Source organism: Echinococcus granulosus (genome assembly GCF_000524195.1).
Source record: "Echinococcus granulosus chromosome Unknown EG_S00001, whole genome shotgun sequence".
Taxonomy (NCBI): domain Eukaryota; kingdom Metazoa; phylum Platyhelminthes; class Cestoda; order Cyclophyllidea; family Taeniidae; genus Echinococcus; species Echinococcus granulosus.
Window position 1 is genome coordinate 414829 of NW_020170381.1, and position 23688 is coordinate 438516.

Genomic DNA, 23688 nt, shown 5'->3' on the forward strand with positions numbered 1-23688 from the left:
GTAATGATGCAAGCTTTTAAGAATCAAGTTTTTTGCAAGTAATTCAGGTTTCATAAATTTGGGTCTTGAAGAGTTCATTTGTCATTCAAATTCAGCTAGGACGATCATAAGTGAATCGCGCCAGTGCGTTTTGCGCAATTTCGCTCCAATGATAAGTAATTGGGAGTAGGTTGCAATTGCTGTCATTCAGAATTCAACGAAAAGGCCGTAGTATTACCCATAGAGAAAACCTGCACCGGTCAACAGCACTAGTCTACTATTCTACGTAGACACTTGGAGACTGTGAAAGATCAGTAGGTCCTGTGCATGCTGATTCAAGTAGAGGAACACACTTGGTTATAGTCACAACCCACTCAAAACCAGTATAAATCAATCCTCAAAATATGTGCCACTGAGGCAAAATAATAAACTATAAGAAGGCAAGAAGACCGATGAACATGGAAATGAACAGCCGAAATCAGATTGAAAAGGGTGGTCTTCACGAAGGAGACTTTGCCATGTGCTTTTGATTCTACCTTGAAGGAACAAATTAAAGTGATTTAACGTAAAATAATGCAATAACACCTTTGAAGTTGCATTGGAAAGGGCTTAGCAAATTTTATAAAAGTCAAGGATGTTACTCTAATTTCATCACCTCGGAAAATTGACGCCACCTGTATAGTTTTGCCTCATTCGCCATTCCTGTAACTATTACTCTAAATATCACCTATGTTTTTAATCAGTAAATGACATTAGTTGAAAATCTCAAATATCATTTAAGGTAGGACCAGCCTATATGAATTTTTTTGGGCAAAATGGTGAACATCTACATTTGTAAGGTATGGGTCACATTTTTTGAGGCTGTTCAAATCTCATGAATAATAGCAACGACTGCGTAATTTAATACATCCACATTTCTTTTCACAAAGTTAGAAACCCTGGAAATGGCGCAGTATAGAGGTGGTAAAACGTAACACATTAAAGAATAGAATGTAAGGGTTGAAGCCTGTAACACTTGAGGATATTTTAGAATGAAGCTTGATCAACAGTGAGGGGGCGTTGTTTTGAGGAACAGACGATTTATTTTAACATTCCTAGCTTAACTCTGATGTCTTTTCGTCTCGCAGCGCCACTGGCTCACAGTGAAGAAGTACTTTGCCGAAATCAAGGCTATGCCTTCTATTTCACAGCATGACGTAAATGTCTCCTTGTGTCAGCATTCGAAGAACCACAAGAATGAATTTAATGTCTCGTGGGCGTTGTACGAGCTCTACACTCGATATGTTACCATCTGCTACGATACTGTGAGTTTTACGCGCATAAAGCAAAAGGTGTTAGAATTTCTCTCCGTTCAGTGATAAACTTTGATTTTTCATTTTGTTGAGAAGCATAGTTACACGTCATACTGGTGGCCGGAAGACCTCGTGTAGACAAATGAGTAAATAACGGTTAAAGTTGTGAGCACTGACAGGTCCTTCTCACTTGATGGTAAGGTTATATCAAAGTAATGCCGGTCTTCGAATCAGTGAATTGCATGTTTAGGGGCTATTTGTGTTCATTGTTCGAAACAGTGTCGATGGAACCCCTTTCCATGCTTTGGTTGCAGCTCATCACGGAGTTAAGGACAGTGGTGACAACAGAAGCATCTGCTTCGGATCTCTCCTGCAACGCGATGGGAAACACAGAGAGCTATCCTTACTCGCATGGTACTAGCAGTTTGCGAGGTGACTTCCTTGACCACCAGAACAACAATTGGAACCCACTGTGCCTGCTGCAAACTCTGCAGGAGGTCAACTCTTGCATGATGACGGTAATCTGCAGCGGCAGCAAAAACAGCAGCAATGACAAACTTTCTACATCCAAGCCACCGCCATCCTCTCCACAATCATCAGTGCTTCAGCCTCATCATCAGTTGTCCAATGGCAGAGACCAATCCAGTTTGCGTTCTGTAGTACCCAATTCGGAACGGAAGTTGCCTCCACTTCCTACGCCTCCATGACCTCGATTTGCCTTTACAACAGAGCTCTTTCATGTAACGCTTGCAATGCATTTAATTTTATCACGAGGACGAGAGAGCGAGTGAGAAAAAGGAGGAATGGCGAAGGGAAATAATTTAACGTCTCTCAATCCTCTAACATGCATTCCATTTCGCTCCCGTAAATGATCAACTTTCCCCTCTTCCTTCCCTGCCTTCAACGCTCACTATTGCTTTCCCCTTCTTAAACTATTTTTCCGCATCAATTTTATTGATATCCTTAATAAAGTACCATGTTAAAGAAGGATAAAATGCTGAACACAGAAACGTCTAGAAATTTAATTTTCACCTATTATCTTCATGATGGTCATGACCTTTAACCAAGTCAATCCCAACAATCGCTCTGGAATGTTACGGGCCTAATCGATGGCGAACGCCATCCTAGACATCAGGTTTTTCATCTATCATTTCTCGACTGATAAGCCTGCTGATAGGTTACCAGAGAAGTGCTACTAGAATCAAAAGGAGGGCGTTCGCAAATCAGCACCATTCTTAGCATAAGCAGTGACTGTGTAACAGTGACCATCAAAGCCGAACCTTTTAGTGGTTCGAACACCGAGTCGCTTTCCGTGAATAAAAGCAGTCTTGTCAAGTTGATTGAACTGGTGCTTATGCACCAGCGTGTCCTGGGTCGGTATGCCCACGCACTCGTCGTCAATCTAGTAAGTGATGCTTTTAATGCGGGTTTCAGGCGATCAGGTTAGAGACTAAAGTCGAGAGAACGTTTCCACGGTTTCTCTACTGACTGCGCTTCTAGTGCCAATGGGTTGGTAAAATAACCGGGTCAGATGCCTTGTTTAGCCTTTCAAAAAGGCTAAATGAGGTTCACCACTGGCCATTGCTATTGTAAAGATGACAAAGGGAGATAGAATTTCACCGTTCAAGCTCATACTATCCGATGTTTCTTTGCACTTCACCCAGTGAATAGGTAATTATGGTGCCAATTTGTGCGAAAAAGGAGCCATCCCTCATCCATCAGTAGCAGTACGGAGGTTTGGCCTTTTCAACCAAGATTGACGGCAACACCCGGTTGAAGTTTTTTGGGGCTGCAACCGAATCATATACGCAGGAGCGAAATAACCATGCAAGCAGGTTTATCTCAGATTGGCAAGCGCCTGGATGGTTAAGCCAGCATTGACTTTGTGAATCAACTACTTTGAGAAAGTAGGTGCATAAGAGATTCACAAAAAAAGTAATTCAAATTTAAGCGAATATTTACTGCAGGAGAATGTTGGTTCTAAACCAGCTTACCATATGAGGGCATTCTAGAGAATTGTGAAATATGACATCTGACGCGCATCGACTTGGCTTTGGCCGTCATCTGCATACTGCTAGCGGAGTCTACCTCGAACGGTCCCTATCGTAATTTCATTCTCGCATAGAAAAGGTGTGTGTAAAACTGCTCCCTGCCGACCCAAGAAATCGGAATGTTGCTGATCGCCACCACACAGTAGTGTGGGATGGGGAGAAGGCCGATTTTATTCGCACTTTGTCCATGAGGTACGCAGAGCCATCGTCTCGCGTCATCTGCGATAGCCTCATCCCAATCTAGCGCAATGGTCTTCAAACGGTGCTGCTGACGTAGTGTGAGAAGGAAACTCGCCCAGTTCGCTTTTTGTCAAAGTGTGAGCGTTTCAGGCTTCAAAGCATAGAGTACGGATCAATAATTTTATGAAAATTTTTCATAACCACCGGTTTTCGATTCACGATCTACAGTATTTAGGGCAGTACTGGCTGCTTTTAAATCATTTTTGAAACAGATCCTTACCGATAGTTTGAGCAGTTGGAAGGGAAATTTGATGCTCGAAGATCAAAGGAGATTATTGGTGAACACCATCCCAAGTGAGTCAATGGCATGATTCTGTAGATGGCCATTGCTTCTAATTACAACAGGGAATGTATCATTCATGTTTCACCGAATCACCGATTGTGCCTGCTATCATCGCACGCTCTCACCACTATCCACGGGCTCATAGGATGCAAAGGATGAGTGTTGATAAAGAGGGGTCAAAATAAAAGTTAAATCATTCCCAGAGTGCAGAGACAAAGCTGACGCATTACCCTCCCTGTCACTCTTATAAGCAAGAGAAGACTCGAAGATGTGACTACTCCCTATTTTCGAAAAAAAGCAATATGAATTCGAAGTTCGTGGTTAGCTTACCGCAGAGGATAAGTCGTTTTTCTTTTCATTTGCCTGTTTGTATTTAAGATCACTCGACCTTCGAGACTGTGAATTTAACCAGAAACTCGATTGGATTACTTACTCATGCAACATTGCATTAGGAGCTTGAGACAATGTTACTTATACCAAGTAGTGAGGGTGGTTAGCAGGAAGCGGGACGCCTCGAGCACATTAAAACATGCATAGATATAAAGGAATAGTGTTTTATGATTTTTGGTTGCAATGCAAGTTAGACTCTGCATATAGGCTAGAATTCAAGAAGGCCAGAACTTTATACTTCATCAAATTTCGTTGTCGTGGCGCTCCTTTGTTCTGAGAAATTAAGATGCACCAACTGTTGGCTAGTTCAAAGTCAGCCTGGAGTAGACACAAGCCTTGACATCATCCAGTCAGGAGGATGCATTGTTAACTAAGCACTACCTAGTGCCTTGGAAAGTAAGCACAAATAGGGTTTTGGTGGATGAAACGCAATTGCAGTTGCTACATTCAAATGGACTGAAAACTCTATTTGAATGTGATGGAAGTCAATACGCTCACTGAAAACTCCAATGAGTGTGTTACGATACCCATTTTTGGCTGCATTTGAAGGCCAGTGGACTAATTAGTAGGTCAGCGGCACGTACCAATGGTCACGACTAATACCCAAACCAGCCAACCAACGTCGCTGGTGCTGATCGTGCACACAATGATGTTGCCATACACGCAATCGCACAATGTTTACTTGGCAGATCGTGCACAGTTGGTTGCATTCTGGTTGCCTTCACATACCAGAGCAAATGCTCACCCATGTAGGTTCCTCTTCTAATGCTCTTGAGCTTACCTACCTCGGCTTTTACTTTAGCTTTAGCCTCTTTATGCTAGTAAAACATTTCAATTATTTACATGCCTTTGATATTATTACCACATTCTAAGATAAGGCTAAAATGCGTATTTCTCAACAAAGCCCAAGTTCGGTACTCGGAATTACACAAATTAACGGTTCATCACAATCAATGATTAATTTTAAATTATGCGTTCTTTATAGGATTTGAACTTTTTGTGAAAATTAGCTTATTTTAATAGAACAACTCAGGTATAAGGTTAGTTGGCACAGGACACAGCCGTGATAAGAGGGATTGACAAACAGCTCCGAGGACAGACTATGGCAGTGTCTGCTGTGTGAGTGGTAAGAGGCTAGTGATAAGCACAAAGAAGATTGTCTCCAATTTACTACTCTCAGTACAGTTGTCAGGCTCTAATAGCCTGTCATTTTAGCATGCTCGGGCTAGGTGATTTGCTTATTTGCACGAAGCTGCCAAATCCGAAGTTACTAGCACTTTCAAATTAAATGTTTTACTCACTAACGTACAAAGTGTGGACTTAAATTTTCCTGCATTAAACTGAGACTGGTTGGACCTAATCTGAGAGAAAAGTAATGTAGGAATGCCTATCCACAAAATTCAAAAACGTTGATAACATATTATATTTCCACAAGCCTCCAATTACAGAAAAAATGACTTCGCGTAGATTTATACAGCTATGCACCACTGCCTACTTTTTCACAACCAGACGCTCCTGCCCATTGCCTGTATCGTGCGTTTTCTTCTACTCTTACCCTGTGTGAGCGGATGGCGCAAGAGCCTTTTCGTTGGCTTGGCTCCGTGTGGACAGAGGCGTGTGCGTGTCTTCGCTCACGTTCTGTCCACTCGACACCGGCCTTAGCATGTGCTATCGTCAGGCGGCCCTTGGTAGCTACCAGATCACATCATCATGGCACTCAGTGCGCCTATCTTAAATAACTCGTCTCTGATAAAAAGAGAGATTTAGCACAATTCAGTACTTCATCGGCATAAATATCCTTCATCTCTTCAGTTTGTGGCTATTTTCCTTATTATATGGAATCTCTATGCCAATCGCCAATAGATACGGCGGTTCATATTTTCATTTCCTCTAGGCATAATAATTTGCTTGAAGAGTATTCCATTTATGAGAAAATTTGGAATGATTTGGAATGATTTTTACCAAATTGAAAAAGGTAACACCTAGTTCAGTATGTCAATTGCGGAATGTATTTGTCCTGGTTTCAAAAATGTTCCACTGCTCCTCTTTCATTGTCGGACCGGCAGAGACAATGCGTTTGAAGCTGTCGCTTTGTCATGCCTCGAATGCAACTTAATTACGCGCATACCCTCCGTGATTAAAATTGGAATTTAGTGTTAAAAGTGACTTAGCTGCCCTCACTTTTCGTACGCTTCAAAGCTTTATATTCTTTTCTAAGAAAGTTATTTAGAAACAAGTATAAAACGTGAGTAGGATTTAGGCTTATACCATTTATCAAATCCGGTCGTAAGACTAATATAGATGAGGTTTGAATGCTGCATTCATTGAGTACACCAGAATAACCATTGTATTTATCAGCGACAAAAGACAAAATGCAAAATTATGAAAACTTTGCTTAATTATTAGTTCTGCACCGCATGATTTCAGGTGAACTCTTGAATAACTAGGATGGCCTAGAAGGTAACCATTGCGCATTTGCAAAACCAGAAATGAGCAATTCAAACGCTCCCAAATCAGCAATTAATTTGACCGACAACTCCATCACCTCCGACACTCTGTGCAATGAGCACAGCCCTGTGCGGAGCATCTGGTGGGAGGACGAGCACACTTTTGGGCCCCCTTTTAACCCCTCCGATCGGGGAAACCAGCCACCCCAGTACTCGTGGCGCCAAAAGGCTACCCCAGACGCGCATTGTGCCCCCCTAGTCAAGGAGGACCTCAATCTCAGGGATCTCCTCCGAAAGAAGAACCATCTTCTGCAAAATATTGCTCTGGAATATTCACGGCTCGTAGGACTGATGCAACAGGAGTTTGTATGCAGCCTCTGACCAAGTTATGCTGGTGACAAAGCGGGGTGTCTCATCCATCATTGATTATTTAAGCCATCTTTCAGAAATTTGAGTTACCGAGTTCCTTTTATTAAAAGCCGTGCTATTTTACCTATAACCGGTATATTATTGAACTCAAAAGTAAGTCTCTCGTGTATTCTAGACTTTAGCCATATATGTAATTAAGTAAAAAGGCCCAACTTTTACTCAATCCGTGAGTCAGAGTTTCCGACCCAAAGTCGAGTGATTGAGGTTTCTTACGAACGCGATGAGCAAAATGCTTCCTAAAATCCAGAGTTTTAGTTAATTACCATCAAGAAAATTATCACGACTGGTACTTCATGACACAACTGTTGCATTGTTATCAAAGTGGAAAACTTGATGTCACGCTTTTTCTATCATGCTGCGTTAATTTATGTTCTCATCAGCGCCTTTTATGTGCTGTCTTTCCATCTTTATTGCTAGCCTTGGCAAACGCTTTGCCTCATATTATCCGTTGCTCTTGACTCCTGGAAACAGCGAGATAGCGATTTGAAAGTCGCTCCGCTAAACACCTCCAAGAAATATGATATGATTAAAGTTGTCAGAAAAAATGAATAGATGAAGTATTATTTGAAGGTTTTAAACTGATTAAATTCAATGGCCCTTCAGCAATGCAAAATAGGGGTCCTGCCCACGCATAGCATCGGGGGGATTTCTCAATTATAACCGATAAAAATTTTACCACTGAATAGACCAAGGAATTGGTAGTTTAAAGACTACTTCTTATTAAATGGTTTTTTAAAAATGAGTAAAAGTTGTTTTATCACTGAAATTAGTGAAGCATCATCGGTTATTTCAACTCATTTTTTTTCAAGGGTATCACCGGCATTGAACCGGAGACTTATGCGGAGTCAATGCGGTCCTACGACAAGGCTGTTGATGACTATGAGTGCTTCCAGATATTCACGGATTCTCTGGTCGTCACGATTAGTCAAGAAACAGATGTAAATATGGGTGAGTTGTCAATGCTGTGCCATTTATCCCTCATGAGTAAGACTCGATTTAACACATCAAGACAAGTATATATCTATAGATATATAGATAAATAGATAAAAAAGGCATGTTCTACTTAAGGTGATATTCTCACAGCTCACTTAACGTAAAGAAGAGTTGGTTTTTTTAGTTTTGGTTTAACTGAAAGTGAACCTAGGTCGTTGAAAGCTATTTGATTTTTTATGATACATTGATGAAGCAGGACATCTGGTGGTCTAATAACCGCTTTTATGCATCATTACGAATAGGGAGGCCGTTGTTTTTTCTAAATGATATAGTTGATGTCTTGACTATTACTTTAGAGTTTGGTAAATACCAAGAAATTCGGCCGCTTGGTGATCGGTAGCGCTAATGCTACCCGCTGGAATCGTAAACCCTTAAAATAACGGCAGTTATGATCAATTTTATTGCCGTGGTACAGTTGATCAAACTGATCACAAATGTACTTTAACCTGCACCTTGATTTTTCCTTTTATTGAAAATGGAATAATAGAGGGGCCATAAAATCGTCTCATACGGCCTCCACCTCAATGATGTGATGAGCGCTCAACAGCGATTCATGCCCCAGTCATAAGTAAAGGTACTTTAGAGCCTGAGAACGTCAGCCCTCATTCGATTGCAATATGGAGATTCAAAGGCTGGTAGGATGGTAACCAAGACTTGCAATAAAGTGGGAGAAATGCACGTTGCTTACTTGGATCCCTCCAGGTAATCTATTTGAGAGCAGACAACACCGGTGAAAATTTATTTGCTTATTTAATGTTCATCCTGTCATAAATTACTGTCGTAACGCACATCAAATAGTACGGATAATGACTTCCATAGGTTATGTTGATCTCACTTTTTTAGATGTAAAATGCTTTACGAGGTTTGTCATCATCTACGCTGAACGAATAAAAGGATGGCGGTCACTTTAAATGCCTCCTGACCGGCAATGATGCTTCAGTTTATTTAAATTTGTGATCCGTCGATGTGTTTTTATGCTTGTTTACTTAGTTGTGAGTTAACCTGTTGCGGGTGGGGGGAGAGTACTGTTGGTGCAGTTAGTGCTACGCCCACAGTGCCCTTTTAAATCTCGTATCCCAATATCTTTAATAAGCAAATCCCTCGTTAAAGGAGGAAGTATATGTGATTAATAACTTCCCTTTCCAAAATTTCTTTCACGAGAATATCAGAATTTTCAAAAACAAACTATTTATACTCTCCAAACTCTAGCAAACAGGCCATATACTGACGGCCATTTTGTGCAAGTGATGTCACTGTGCTCATCAGTGAAGGAGGACATTTCTGATGTTACTGTAAACTAGAACCGGTTTATTATATGTATTTTGTGATTGAGTGAAATGCAGTTCCATTATTAAGATAGTAATCAGCAAAACGCCAAGGGACGAAGTGCTTGAATATTATTATTCTTTCATCACAGAGTGTCATGAGAATCGCTATTCTTTGCACGGCGAGAAACAAAAGCAGTTGTGCATTAGTGACGCAAGGCGATTAATTTGCCTTCCCCTGCACACACTTCTGGTCCTTTAGATTCTCCAAATATGTACATGTCAGGCTTGATGTGGTGGAAAGTAATTAACTTTGGACCCTGACCTTGAAATTATAACAGACCACGTACCTCACAGTGTCTGCATCCATTTGGGAATTCGGAACTCTACATCGCACCATTAACAATATCGAGACGAAAATTGCAGCTACTTTATTAGTATGATTAGATTCATTATCTTTCCGATAAATCGGTTTCCCAAGTGTACTCCATAAAACCCCCTCATTTTAAAAAGCTTTTCAATATAAATTAAGTATTTATGTATCAAAAAGGCTTGTATTTTAACTCGTTCCAGATGCAGAAAGGCAAGCCTTGCACAGAGGAACGCCCTACACCCTTTCACCAGAAATTTTACAAGACGTCACCTATGGTAGTTTACAAAATATCGTTGGTGTGCAGGAGAAGGAACGCAAGTGTTCCATCGAAGTGATAGACTTCACTGACGAGAATACGGTAGGATTGCCTTACATTACAATCAAATAAAATCTAGATTACCGAAAGCTAACCACAAATTTATCACTGTATCGTTAAAGCAGACTAATTCGCGTAATCGTGCCAACAGTGCACCCCTCGAGGTTTTTCCTGCGGCGATACCTTGCTCCGCCACCATCTCCCCCACTACGTCCACCTTTCGGCAAAGCCGGTCAGGGACTTTGGAGACACCTCAGCAGACGCCTACATCCACATCAGCGTCGTTGCAACCTACCTTGCATCGATTCTTCTCCCTTAAGAGCCTATCTGACAGCCTGCCGGCACTCAATACTAGGGTGTTCTCGGATGCCGCACGACAGTCTGCAGGTGCAAGCGATGGCAGTGGTGGTGGTTACGGTGGAGAACAGCTGCCACTACCAGCGCAGCCACGGTGCCATCTCAACAAAGCAGACTCCATGAAGCTTAACGATCTCATAGCCTGGAAGAATGTGGAAATTGCCACCGTGCAGAATATCCTAAGAGTAAACATGACTCGTGCCGTGAATACAGTGTTGTGCAGGAAATCAAGGAAGGCTTACCGAAACTCTGCACGAGAGAATCAAAAAACGGTATCTCAGGACTGCCAGTCATGATTTCGAAAAGCATTTAAGTAGAATTATTCTGTTTGCTTTCATTGTACTTTCTGCGAATAGGGTTAAAAATTTCCCATAATTCTGAAACAGTGAAGACGACTTTAAGCATTGCTTAAATGGTTATAACGAAGTGGAGCAGTCTTTCAAGGCAGGTATGTTTTAGCTAACAAATTTTGATTCAGCTCGGGCGTTTTTAGACTAGAATTCCATTAATCAAATACGTTTGAGTAATTGGAGGGTAGTTTGTTTTTCCGTCAAAGCACCGAACATTTAGCGCTCTCAATGGCGTTTTATCAGTCGGTATCTATGAATCAAACATCTTCACAACCTGCGTATCTCCCACCTGATAGAAAAGTTTATCTCATTGATTGCACATTCCACTGTCGATATTTCGGTCAGTTTTTAAACTACTTAAAGATATGTAAATTTGCAAATTGCACGCACTCGTTACATTAGAGCAATGGGCGAAGGAATGCGAAAAAGGTGGTATCGCATGCAAAAATGTTTGCCTTCAGTTGCTTCGCCTGTACCGCGAAAGCGAGGAGCTAAAGGAGGCGCAACAATCGGTGCTGGCCTCCTGGTCTCTCTTGGTGGGTCGGGTTGAGCCGCAGCTCTCGCTTTTCCCCCATCCTCTCTCCATTTCCCTCGCCCTCTCGCCAGACAAGCCGCCGTATCCAAACAGCTGCTGCCACCGCTGCCAACTATCCAATGGTAACGCCACAACCGACTCCAACTACCACACCGACGGGCAGTCCTCTGACTCTTCCTACTCCAGGTCCTGCTCAATGCTGTTTTTCTTATTATGGTATTAATTAATTTCACAATCAGATGTGCCCTTGGTATTTTACGTGTAGCCAGTGAAAATTTTGGGAAGACAAAGCCCTATGAAGAATGTCCCGTAAACGAAGGAATTTGTTAAAATGTCTCTGCTTAAAATTTGGTATTTTAAATCAATCACCAAACCTTATATTCTAAAATATAGTAGGGGATCCTTTCGGGTACCAGTAGAGTCATATGGATTTGCTTTTAAGCCTCCTGATGGCAAAAGTTATGACATTTATGCAAAATCTCTCAGTTTCGTAAAAATGAGACGTGACACTACACTAGGCCTTCACTGAGCGAACAATCTTGGGGGCTTTTTCGGTTAGTTAGTTTGTTCTATCCTCGTCAACAGTACAACTATTCGCTATTGCGACTTTCTGCAGTAGAGCAGCAATTGAGCGTAGGCAGAAGAGTTTATGAGAATCATTGCCTTTTATTCACTAGCTCTGACTCAGTAATCATGTCTATTAATTCAAATAATAGCATTTTTGAAATTTTAATAACACACTGCATTGTGTTGCAACACTTTGTTAGTTGTAAGAATTTTCATTGCCATCGAGTATCAGTTTCATTACCTTGATTTTACAATTAAATTAAATGTCATGCTTTGTTATTTAAGTGTCTGCTATCATTTGGATTAAGTTTGAAGCCTCAATAATGCAAAATTGCTCACTAATTTTGCTGAGCTCCAAACAGTTGGCCTCTCGGAGCAAGGTACTCAACATTTTCATTCTCATTCGCTTTTCATGTGCCGATCATGTATCATGGCTAGTACCGCAGCTCACATCAGCAATAAAAGGAGATAACATTATTACCAAAACTTTCATCAAAACTCTAATTTAGTACAAAACAGGTTCACAATGGTGCTCTGGCCACATCCTGCCATTTCGCCGGCCCAGCTTGCACCTTCAATGCAGTCCCTTCATGTCAAAGCGAAGTTTTATCTCCTCCCCTATGTTCCAAATCGCCTTTAAATCATTTTCAAGGCTCTCTCTCAGATATACGCTATCAAGGCCTCGATGAAGGGGTTTATGTCCCAAAGATATCAACTAACTACGTTCAGTATCTCTTTCCGGATCAAACGGTATGCGATATTACGACCAGCTGCCCTATTTACCTACTAGGAGCGCTTAAGTAACATGTTATTCACTCCTAGAGGCAAACCGCAATGAGGTCATATGGTCGACCGAATTACTCGAGACACAGAACTGGAGTATCAACAGCACAAAATAGAAGAGCAAACTTTAACCACTTTCCAAGACTCTGCTCTAACCAGTCCCTTTATCAAACAGTCAGCTACCATTCCTCCCAAACGCCCCTGGTCAGTCCACAGGAGTCTCTGATCCACTGTGCCAAATCAACTGTGCAGAACCGTGTCTGGCCACCATCTACCCGTTCATCTCCAACGCATTTCAACAAATTCCCATGTGGCATTAATTCGGTCTCCGAACTGGAGAGATTAACAAGTACTCCAAGTTGCCGGCTTACCCCCTCAGAGGCAACATCGACCTCCCTTACGAGGCCGCGATTCACTCTGGCAGACAAGCTAAACATGTGCACCACCTACTTCCATTGATTCTACCACGGCTATTTTTTTCAGTGATTTGTAACAATCGGCTCCAATCTAGAAGGATATATCATCACTCATCTGCGTGATGCAGCTACCATGGAATTTTTTAAAATGAGATTTTAACTAATTTCAGACTTTTAGAATACTTGCATTGGTTGTATCTCTAATGTGCCTTGCCGTGTAACCTTAAACTTAGCTGAATCAGAACTTAATACAACACAAATTGGAATCATTTTGATAAGCTTGAAAGCATTATTTCTTGGGTACAATATTTGATAAGAATAAATGCACACTTGTTCGTCCACAAAAAGCTAGATGTTGACCTTTGTGGCTTGATCAAACAGATGTGTCTCTGTAAGATGAATTGGCTCACCGACTTATTGTTAAAAAGTATTAAAATAAAGTGGCTATTTGAGAAAATCTTCGAATCTTATCGCTTAAGTTAGACGTAGTCCTGTATATTGCAAAAAAATTTACTAGATCGATTACAAGTATTTACCAGCCCTCTACGTGACAGTTGAGCACTCACAAATGCTTGCTGTTGGTTTTCTCCAATACTGATGCCATACAAGCGTTTATTTTAGCAAGCGTTGCAATTGTGTATTTGGTTCAAACGAAAACTCTACATAAGTACAAACTGTGAATAATAAATTGTGTCCGTGTTTACTCAATAGACGTTTTGGCTATTTGTTTCATAACCATTTATAAAAAAGTAATGTGGTGTTGGAGTTTACTGCGCTGATTTGTTCGCTGCACTGTATTTACACCGTAGTGGGCGTTTAAACTTCATTGACTACCGCAAGGGGGGTCATCCGTGGTATATATTAAATCAGTTTAACTGGGTCTTTGCCTTGACTTCCCACGCCCTCTGTTGCAGACCGCACTTTAATTTAACACAGCAAAACGGGTGCGCTAATTGGTATTCTACCATCTCATCTAGGGGTACGTAAGATTCGAAAGAGGCATTTCTTCTAACAATAGTATATACTACGCACACTTGTAAGAACTTCAAAGATAAAAGCTGTCAATTACAAAAGCGTTTGTTTAGTGTTTTCAGTAGAGAAACAATTTAACGTCTTTTCGATTGGCAAAACAGGCCTTTTAAAAAAGGGGAACTTTGAGGGACTTCTGGACGACAGCAGCGACCATCTTTTCCACTTCACTTTTACGATCGCTGTCAACCAAATTTACTCTAAGGAATTACCCCTGTAGAAGATGGTGTTTTTGGCGTTAGACAAGGCAAAGCTGGGCAAGATGCAACAAGTCGTCTAAATTGCAGTAGAAATTACTCTCAACACCAAGGACTTTTTGTTTAGTATAATTCAGTAACCCACTTCACACCGCTCACTGTGGTGGAGTAATAAAAAATAATCAGACTGCTATAACTTCCTATAGGAAATTGTTTTGTTCCCTTTAATCATTCTGACACTTTTGTGCCCACGTTCAGGTGACACGATGTTCGTTTGCACAGTAAATAATTATTTCTTGAAACTACCAACTGATGAATTCCTTGGATTCGCCACCACACTACCTTTGCAGATTCTTTAAGTACCAGAAGTTTCATTAACGCCATGATGGGAGCAAAGGGAACTTTAGATAAGCCAAATCTGGCGGGTATGGAAGAAGCACTTCACATGCCGGCGCCCGCATCACTGCCATGGGGCAACTGTGACCGGCGAAGGGGCCTCGGCAATTGTCGTGCGCCCGTACACAGGCAATCCACCTGACTGGTGTAGGGAAGATCAGAAATATGTCCTGGAAGTAAGGTTATTGAGGTCAACGGTTTAAATGATGGCGTGCACAAGTGCTTGTAAGGCCAAATTTTTAGCCCAGAAAGGTAGCCATTTCCTCAGCACGGAAGTGCATGGGGTTTCAGAATCCAACGCAAAGCTATCAGTCAAGTAATTTATGTATTAAGTGCCAGGCCACCGGTAAGACTTATTGTAAGCAAACCTTTGCCGCCAAAGTCATCCATGTCATGTCACTCTGACTCTCATGCTTACGCAGCGATTATGGTGAAATGCAACTCAGCCTTCCTTGCAAGTATATAGACTAGGACGAATTTGAATGATAATATTCGATCCAATAAATACTTTCCCCATCACGCTACTCTCAGAAACACTTATCCTCGGTCATACGTTGCTGATATCAAAACGTTTCCTTCGCCGGGACAACACGGAATGGTGTCTCGCACTGAGCCATTTGTTTTGGCAGTTTTATTTGCTAAAGCACTGGAGTTTATGAATAATTTCGTCAGATCTATTTTTGTACAAATCAGTAATTACTGTGGCGATGTTAAATTTACAATCACTGTATTGACAAATTTCAAAATATACAAGAATAGATTCTCCAAAACTCAAGTTTAACAGCGAAAAATAGGACCATAAGAGAGGATCACCATAGCATAAAGCTGAGAATAGGATCATTTTTAGAAGGCTAAATATTTTGGCTATAAACAATAAAGAAACGGTTGAGTTGGAAACATCGAAGACTTTCCCACTATAGGTATATGAAATACCCCCTTTATGGGATACCCCTAGCCACATCAATGACTTATTGCCTCTGAAACATTCCAAAATGGTATTTGAGGGTGCAACCGGTAATTATCACATGATTGGTGCTTCAACAAGTCGTAGGACTTACTACCGTAAAAATGGACGAACCCATTTGTCGAGAATAGCAGACATCTATTAAAACCACGCATCAGCTGAAAAGAAGTCTGAGCCTAGCACTGAGCAGTTAGAGTAAGTCAAATTTCTATTTTTAAACTATGCAGTAATATGAACTGGTTGTTCAAGGGCAAGCTAGCGTCGAACCCAAAGTACACTCAAGTCGACACATGTACAGTGACCTCGGTTCGTGAAAGTTCATAACCCAACCACGCCATGCATTTGCATCTAATCAAGGAGGATTTGTTAGTAAGAAATGCAAGTGAATTACCGAATTCATATAGATTAGGTAATAGTCTGACTGAAAATTAACAAGACAAACAAAGTGTGCAGAGGGAAACGACCTTTTTCCTACACATTTACCTTAGAGAATAAAATGAAGTCGCACCACATGCAGTCTATGAAGCACGTGTTAACAGAATTTAGTGTAGATTCCGAAATTGAAAGGGGATCCGGGATAAAATGCTAATTAAAACTAACGAGAAACTGTGTGTGGTAATAGAAATGTAGGTTTACGAGAAGTTAATGAAAGGATAGCATTAAGAAATTGCCAAAGACCACAAAATGGGAACGAATTTCAAGCCGTTTACTTTCACAGCGGAAATCTGGTTAAACGTATCCCATCAAGTATTATAACAATGCATTGAGTTGGTGAGCACGCCTTGTTTATCACAAAATCTGATCACTTCATGTAGCAAAGTGACAGATCCAATCAATAACAGTAATAAGGACAGTTGGCATTCATATTTTATCCTCGATACTGTACATATACAGAGTAGTTAGGACCGGAGGGCGTCAGCGCAGACTTCCATTGATTCTACTAATGTCCCTTCCTTAGGATTTCTGCCTTTCGGGTTCTGATGCGGACTCACAGTGTCACTTGGGTCGAGAAAATAGGAGGTGGGCTCAACTTCTTTGACGAGTCGAGTAGGGTAAGTGAGGGCATAGAGGCGCTCCCTAAATTGCCGTGAGCTGAGAAAGTAGATTAGGCAGTTAACTCCATATGTAGTGGCTCCCAACATTACCAGCAGATAGCCACATGCGTTCACGACGCATCGCGCGTAGGCAGAAGGACTGCGCTTTAGCTGCATGGCATCTTCAACGATTGAAAAGATGCAAATGGGCACCGAGGTGATTAGGTGAAAAACGCCCACAGGAATCAACAATTGGTTTGCTTGAACCACTGAACCAATGATTTTTAACGATCCCAGTTGCATGCTCATGCTATTTCGCATGCTATCCTCCAGCGGAGTAGCACCTACATTATCCGATTTTGGAAAGAATTCACACCTTCGGCACATGATGTTTCGCCGCTGAATCACCCTAAATAGGGCTATATTTAGAACAAGGAGGAGGCCTGTTGGTACTAGACTATAAATTACTATGTCGAGGTAGAAGAAGACCCTTCGAGAAGTAAGATCCAAAGTATCACAAAGGAGTAGTCTTGAAGTGTTCAACTCGGCGTAGCTAGGTCCCACAATCACAAAATCCCCCACATCGTCCGGATAAATGAGTTGCAAAATGAATATAAGAATCGAGTTTTTGGCTAAAATAACGGAGAAAATCCCGACCCAGGCGGAAACCTTACGCCGTCCTCGCCAAATTATTTTTGCCTTATGTGGGAAGCACCCAATTAGGTAACGCTCAAATGTCAAAAGACATAATACCCAGATAGCGGTATCTCGGGTGGCGTAGGTGAGAAATGTGTGCAGTCGACACATAGTTACACTGTCGTTCTGTCGAATGTCGAAACCAAAGGCGAAGAGTATCCAGTAGCGAATGGGGTTGACCCATAATGCAACTGTATCTGCTATGGCGAGAGCCGTGAATATGGACTTAGAGGGATGCTTTCTCATGGGTTGTCGTTTGGGAATGGCGGATGGGCTGACAATAGAGAACCTCGTTTGATTGATTACACCAACGCCAGATGGCTTTGGGCTACCTGCTGTCGTTTCGAAAGAGAGGACCTGAGAGTTCTCGGGAATAACGCGCACCGGGAAGTTGCGTCTCGAGCCAACATGCAAGGCGGCAAACTCCTGTCCTCGTTCTTCCGATGGCTCCTTCTGGATCTGACAAGAGGGTTGGTGATAGGTCTGTCTCACGCCACGAATCACCAGCAAACTTATAATGTTTCCAATGGTGCCAAAAAATATGAGGACGCCGAAGTAACCAAGGCCAAATTTTCGGACATATTCCAGGATGTCACGCTGACAAGCAAGAAATTTCGTATAATTTTCCGTTAAGTTCATTGATTGACACAGGGTGCTCTGTCAAGAAGGCTAGATGTTTTTGCTGAGGTAATTCAAATGAACTGGGCAAACTAGTATTGTCCTCTAGTGCCCATTGGTTAGACTTTGAACCAATCAGTGAAACCACTGACGCAGTGATTTTGTGACCCAAGAGCTGGCGTGCGATCCAAATTAACAGTGAGGCAGAGAAATTTAAATCATGTTTGCAAGTTAGCATGATCATTCTAGACAAAATAAATTTGCACTAAATTACTTATTCATAGGTGTTTAGGTGCAGCTATTCTAATAGTGTGCAAAAAATGGCTTACTAGCGGGTTACGATTCCCATAATGTTGGTAGAATAAAAATTAAAGTAATAAAGTAAAGAAGATGTGAAATCGAAAGGCTTCAGGTGTCATAATCCAAGTCATTCCTCATTTTATAAACGGCATGTAATGGACTTTGTCCAGTACCGTGTAGTGGTCTAAATGCCAAAACCTCTCCGATGGGTCTAAAACAAGCCCAGATCACGAAAAATTGCCATTATTGATGGGACGTACGTGCGCGGACCAATCGTGCGGACAGCTGCAGCACGAATACATGCGCATCGGTGGTGTCCTTGCTCAAGAGAGCCAGTAGGAAGCCGGAGATTGGAAAGAGTCCAGATATAATTGGGTGCCGAAGCACAGCTGCGCCCACTAACTGGAAGAATTTGATTAGTCGTGGCGTTAGGATTACCGATGACTCATAGACACGGCTGTTCAGATTCGTTCATGCATCCCTTGATTGTTTAGCGAGGTATTGGGTCCGACAAGTGTTATGCTTCCACTCGAAGCTTGTCCCCTCCATGTCATAACCACGCTTCTCTGGGAATGCAACATTGTCGGGGAGAGAACAATTGTAGTAACGCTGGAGATGCCTCTCAACCAATGTTTCAAAGTTACTGTGGCAATGTCAACCCCATCGGTAGGCATGGATGGTCTGGCCCAAGTAAAGTGTCCCCAAAATTTCAACTTTGTAAACAAATTAACTATTGCGTTAATGTGTACTTTGCATGGGATGGAAGAGGAAGAAAGTTCACATTAGCCAGAGAGTCTCGGTGTTATCTAGCAGATATCTCTACCTACCTCCTTTTGGAAATAGTCATCCTTTCTCTACACCGCCTTTGAATCATCGAGATAGGCGCTATAGGATTGGTTCAAGTTTGACAGTGTAAAGGTCTTAATGAAGTTGGAAATAATTGGATCCGAGATCAATGGCAGTGAGAGCTGACCGGTGCTTACTCGGTGTGTTAATCTGCCAACTCTGTGTGGACTGAATTAATCCAAATTATGGAATTACTAGTGTGGCATTACTGTTGGCCTGGAAAAGCATTCATATGACCATGCTAATTTATCTTTCACATAAAAACAACATTTCTCATTAAAAACAGTGAGCGTTGTGCAAAATTAAAGGCTTTTTGGTTTTGACGTATTTTTGGGAGAAATTTTGACCTGTATTCTTGAATAATCAACAGTTTATTAGTACTATATTGCTGTCGAGGGACAAATTTCAGATACCAAGTAACACGCTTACGGAACATCTGAATACGTGAAGCTTACACCTCACCAGGTTTCTGTTCTTGCAATCTGAATAAATCAGTTAGGAAATATTGTTAATTTTAATTGAGACGATGTCTAAGTATAACTTTTGTATGCTCAACGAACTAATTAAACAACTATCAAAAGCTTTAATCCAAGCAATGCTGAGCGCATTAAAATGCTTCAAGAAAACTCCTTCACTGAAAGGAACGTCAACTTGTCTGCGACAGGGTAATAAAACACAATTGCTCCTCTTATTGCGAGGCGGCAAGTAATCAGGCCCCTCCCAGGTATTATCACGACCCGTAAAATTAACAACAACGCTTAAGAAGTTCGGCCACGTTTGAGGTAATCAGATAAGTTCAAGCAGTTGTCCGCTGCAAAAACAAAATACTTCAGAAAGCTTCTTGGAGTAGATCCAATGCATTAGCATTTATCATTAAAAGCTACGGTCCGCCCTCTCTCGTAGGTAATGATCCAGCCTTAGCTACTCCCGCTTCTATCGCAGTGTCATTTTCCAAATGTCTGCTCCACGTGTGACTACTTAATGCCAAGAATAGGTAAAAATCACTTGAAGCAGCATCGGACGAGGCATTGCCTCTCTTCCATCCGAAAGCGCCAAGCCTCTGGCAATGTCGATTTTCGAGGAGGTTTTTCTTGCACATTTTCAAATTCAATAGCGATGTATCGAGATCTCAAATGTACTTGCTGTTTAGCCATCAGCAAAAAAATTAATCCTGTACTCCAATGCACACACACAGTGCATAGTCCTCTAAAAATGGAATGGTGTGTGACTCGGAAATGAGAGATGGGTAGTGAATGAATCGTTTGGGGGTAAGGTATGACACTTGTTCGTTTGATAATGAATACGAAAGTCATTCCATATCACAAGTCAGTCAGTCAGCAAACAACCCAAGACGGCATTTTTTCACAACTCTAGAAGTGTTGAACAAATTGATGGCCTTTACAGCTTTGCACATCTGTTATGTGCATAGTGCCTCTTTGCTGAGTAGCTTCTCCAATTTCCTCCTCCCAGTTGAGGTAAATAAAATGACTTTTTTCATAAGTCGTGTTAAAAATTACCGAAATTTTCCGATAAGTTAATATCTAATTATTTTAATTAATAGCAGAACCTAATTTTTCATTAATAATAATGGAGGGTCTAACTGAACGTGATTAATTACTGGGCTAAAGTGTTTAATTAGGTTCCGCCATCACACTATAAGGGCTATACAATACAACCCGTTTCATGAAGCAGACAGGTTCGAAAGGTTATTTTGTAAGGGGTCAGAGAGTCAGGAAACACGTGTAGAAATCGGGAGTTTGGCCTACTGACAGACTGAGGCACACCTACACCCTTGTATTGCGGATAAGTAATGGCATTTTACAAGTGACAAACATCAACTTTTTTGGCCACATGATAAAAGCAAGTAGTAATGTTAAGAGAGAATCACATGACTCAATTTATTAGCAAAAGTGGTATTACAAGAGGCGCTAAGATAAGAAAGCATGGCATATTTTGTGCAGCATATTCTAGTCGGGGTTTTAGGTTGTTGTGATTAAATAGTCAACAATATTTGAGTGTTCTTCTTAGAAAAATAGAATCTAAAACAAGGGTTCTACATTGTTTTATACATTTGAGCCAGTAAATAATTGTGGGAGAATTTTCCATGGATGTAAATATTCCCTACATGTGCCCACAGCTCTAATATTGAGTTATGCCAGCAAAAGATGCTTGATAATGTCATTTACCACCTCTCAATATTTTCACTAAAATTGCGTACCTTTGAAGCCCCTTGCAATGTTGCCCCATCTTTGTCATAAATGTTTAAAACCATACTCAGTGGTGCTCATACGTAGTAATCCTACGAGCTAGTTCTCTCAAGTGCAAAAACTTCAAAGTCAACTTAGTGCGTTCATAATTTCTCTTACTGCCCCATTGGCTATCGACTAATGTGATCGTTGTTTGCCCTAAAAGGGATTATAAAACAAGGTCCAGTAAATATACTGCCACCAGGTATCAGTGACTGTGAGATTAAATATTGATCCACATTTAGTTATTTAATTGCTAAACTCTTTCAACGTTGCCTACCTCTCCAACAGTTAATTTTTAAACAATTTTTAGAGCTTTCTATTATGCGTGCTTTTGTCATTGTCCTATGGGTCTGAGTGGGATAGAGAAAGTACATAGCTTTATTTTAGCCTAATGTTAGGTACAGTCTGAGCATGTGAATTTGAAAGTAAATCTACCCACTAAGAAATTTTCACCCAATAAATACCCGCTTTATCAACGTGGAACCAACAAAATAAGAATGAGCGACGTACAGAAAAGTCTCTTCTAGAACCAATATTGTTACAGAATGTTCCGAACCGGCCATTGGGACATTAGCAAATCGGGTCACCCGATCTGTAAGGCATGAAGAGTAGGTAGAGCTCTTAACGATGGTACACTTGCTTACTGTGTGGCAGGAGTTGCTAAGTCTCTCGTTCCATAAACATACATGAGTGTTCCCACCCCGATGCAGCACATCTGCGACGCCCACATTCAAAGAAATATACTTCATCCCCGGTCTCGAGACCGCGACCCAAATAGGTGGCTCCTGTTTTCAATCTACCTCGTAACTTGGTCAACAAAAGAGGTCAGACAAGTAGGCTGAACTTTCAAAATTAGACTAGGCATCACCAATAATGACTATAAAAATCTGTATCAAATCGAAAAATTAGTCACATTGAAAGCATTTACTAAAAATATTTAATACTTTCATAGTGTATCCTAGGTCTGTTTAAACGCCTTTTTTATTATCGCTAAGGCATGGTTCTTGGCTATTTTTGGGGAGGCGGGTCGAATTAACCCCTCTGGCATAAGGCAAATTAAAGCAGCATTAGCAAAATATAGAATTAGCCAAGGAAGTCTATAAAGACACACTGTTCTACATGATATACAGAAAAGGTTATAAAACTCGGAATTCTTAGGAGGCATGGTTGCCAAGCGCAAAACAAAATGGATATTTAAAGGATTTGTGAACTCTATAAGCAACCAAATCACAAGTTGGGCATTTTTTTGAGTACAACACAAAACTGCATGAAATTATAGTTTAGTTGAAAGTTCAAACGGTGAGGAGAAGAAAACAACCAAAATTAACTCGTTAAAACTTAGAAATGAGCATTTACTTTTCAAAAGAGATAGAAATAGAAATGCGGTAATTCTTGCAAAATGTCATTGAAGGGCGGGACATGAAAAAAGTCTAAAGTTCCGTCACGCATCCTAAATAAGCGCCTCCAAATGCGGTAAATTGCGAGAACAAAATAACACTTTCTCGTTCATGCTGGGGTAAAAAGACTGGTCATGCACATACCTTGAATAAACAAAGTTGGGTTATGTATGGGCTACTTGTTTGTTTAACTCTTGATTTTGGTAACGGACCACTTAAGGGCTTCGTCATTGTATGTCCGCCGGACTGTCTGTCCTTTAGGCCATGCCTGTAGTCCCCAAGCCCTGCTGTGCTTCAACAATACGCAATCTGCCCGAGTACTGTGTCTTCTTTCATCTCCGGGACGTCTCCAGGGGCTACACTTACTTTATATTCTAGCAGAGTTTCACCTTCCACTTTAAAATTTGCAATGCCATTCTTTCTAATGAGTGATTTTCCTCTAGGATTAACTGTGTGAACTTTGATAAGTCAATCAAGCCTACTCTTAAGGCGAAGCATTTAAAAGTGCCCAAAGTAATGATTAGGATTTTCAGGTTATTTTCGATGAATTTAGACCTTGACATTTTCGGTTTTGGAATCAAAATTTGTTTCGCACGTGCAGTAAAAGTGAAAAAAAATCAAAGAGAGCAAACTTTCCTCCAGCTGTTCTTAAATGTGATACATATGCTGTTTAAATATTCCCATCAGAGAGGAGATGGGCAGTCAAATTCAACCTTGTGACTGGGAAGTGATTATCACCTCGCTGGCCAGAGAAGAGTCCCGTGTCCAAATCTCCCTAAACTTGTATCCATCCCTATTTACGCTAGGCAATAAATATGTCAAAATTCAACCAGTCCCAGTGTTCTAAGGGTATAAGGGTCAGGAAGGAGGGGATAAATGAGGTTCGTGCTACACTA

At 41.1% G+C, this 23688-nt stretch overlaps 3 protein-coding genes across 3 annotated transcripts; 2 read left to right on the forward strand and 1 right to left on the reverse strand. All coding sequences in view use genetic code 11, as the record gives it.

Annotated features, from left to right (window-relative positions):
* Window positions 1-794: 794 nt before the first annotated feature.
* EGR_00045 (hypothetical protein) lies at window positions 795-1978 on the forward strand (the record flags this gene model as incomplete). Its single annotated transcript, XM_024489294.1, has 3 exons — window positions 795-818; window positions 1107-1283; window positions 1586-1978. The coding sequence occupies 3 exons, from the start codon at window positions 795-797 to the stop codon at window positions 1976-1978; spliced, it is 594 nt and encodes a 197-aa protein (XP_024355972.1).
* A 4746-nt stretch (window positions 1979-6724) lies between these two features.
* Window positions 6725-13109, forward strand: EGR_00046 (hypothetical protein; the record flags this gene model as incomplete). The annotated part of the gene is made up of 6 exons (XM_024489295.1): window positions 6725-7048; window positions 7921-8059; window positions 9943-10100; window positions 10181-10600; window positions 11227-11486; window positions 12794-13109. The coding sequence occupies 6 exons, from the start codon at window positions 6725-6727 to the stop codon at window positions 13107-13109; spliced, it is 1617 nt and encodes a 538-aa protein (XP_024355973.1).
* Window positions 13110-14733: 1624 nt separating this feature from the next.
* EGR_00047 (hypothetical protein) lies at window positions 14734-18021 on the reverse strand (the record flags this gene model as incomplete). Its single annotated transcript, XM_024489296.1, has 2 exons — window positions 14734-14858; window positions 16653-18021. 2 exons carry the CDS (start codon window positions 18019-18021, stop codon window positions 14734-14736), a joined length of 1494 nt encoding a protein of 497 aa, XP_024355974.1.
* Window positions 18022-23688: the final 5667 nt, after the last annotated feature.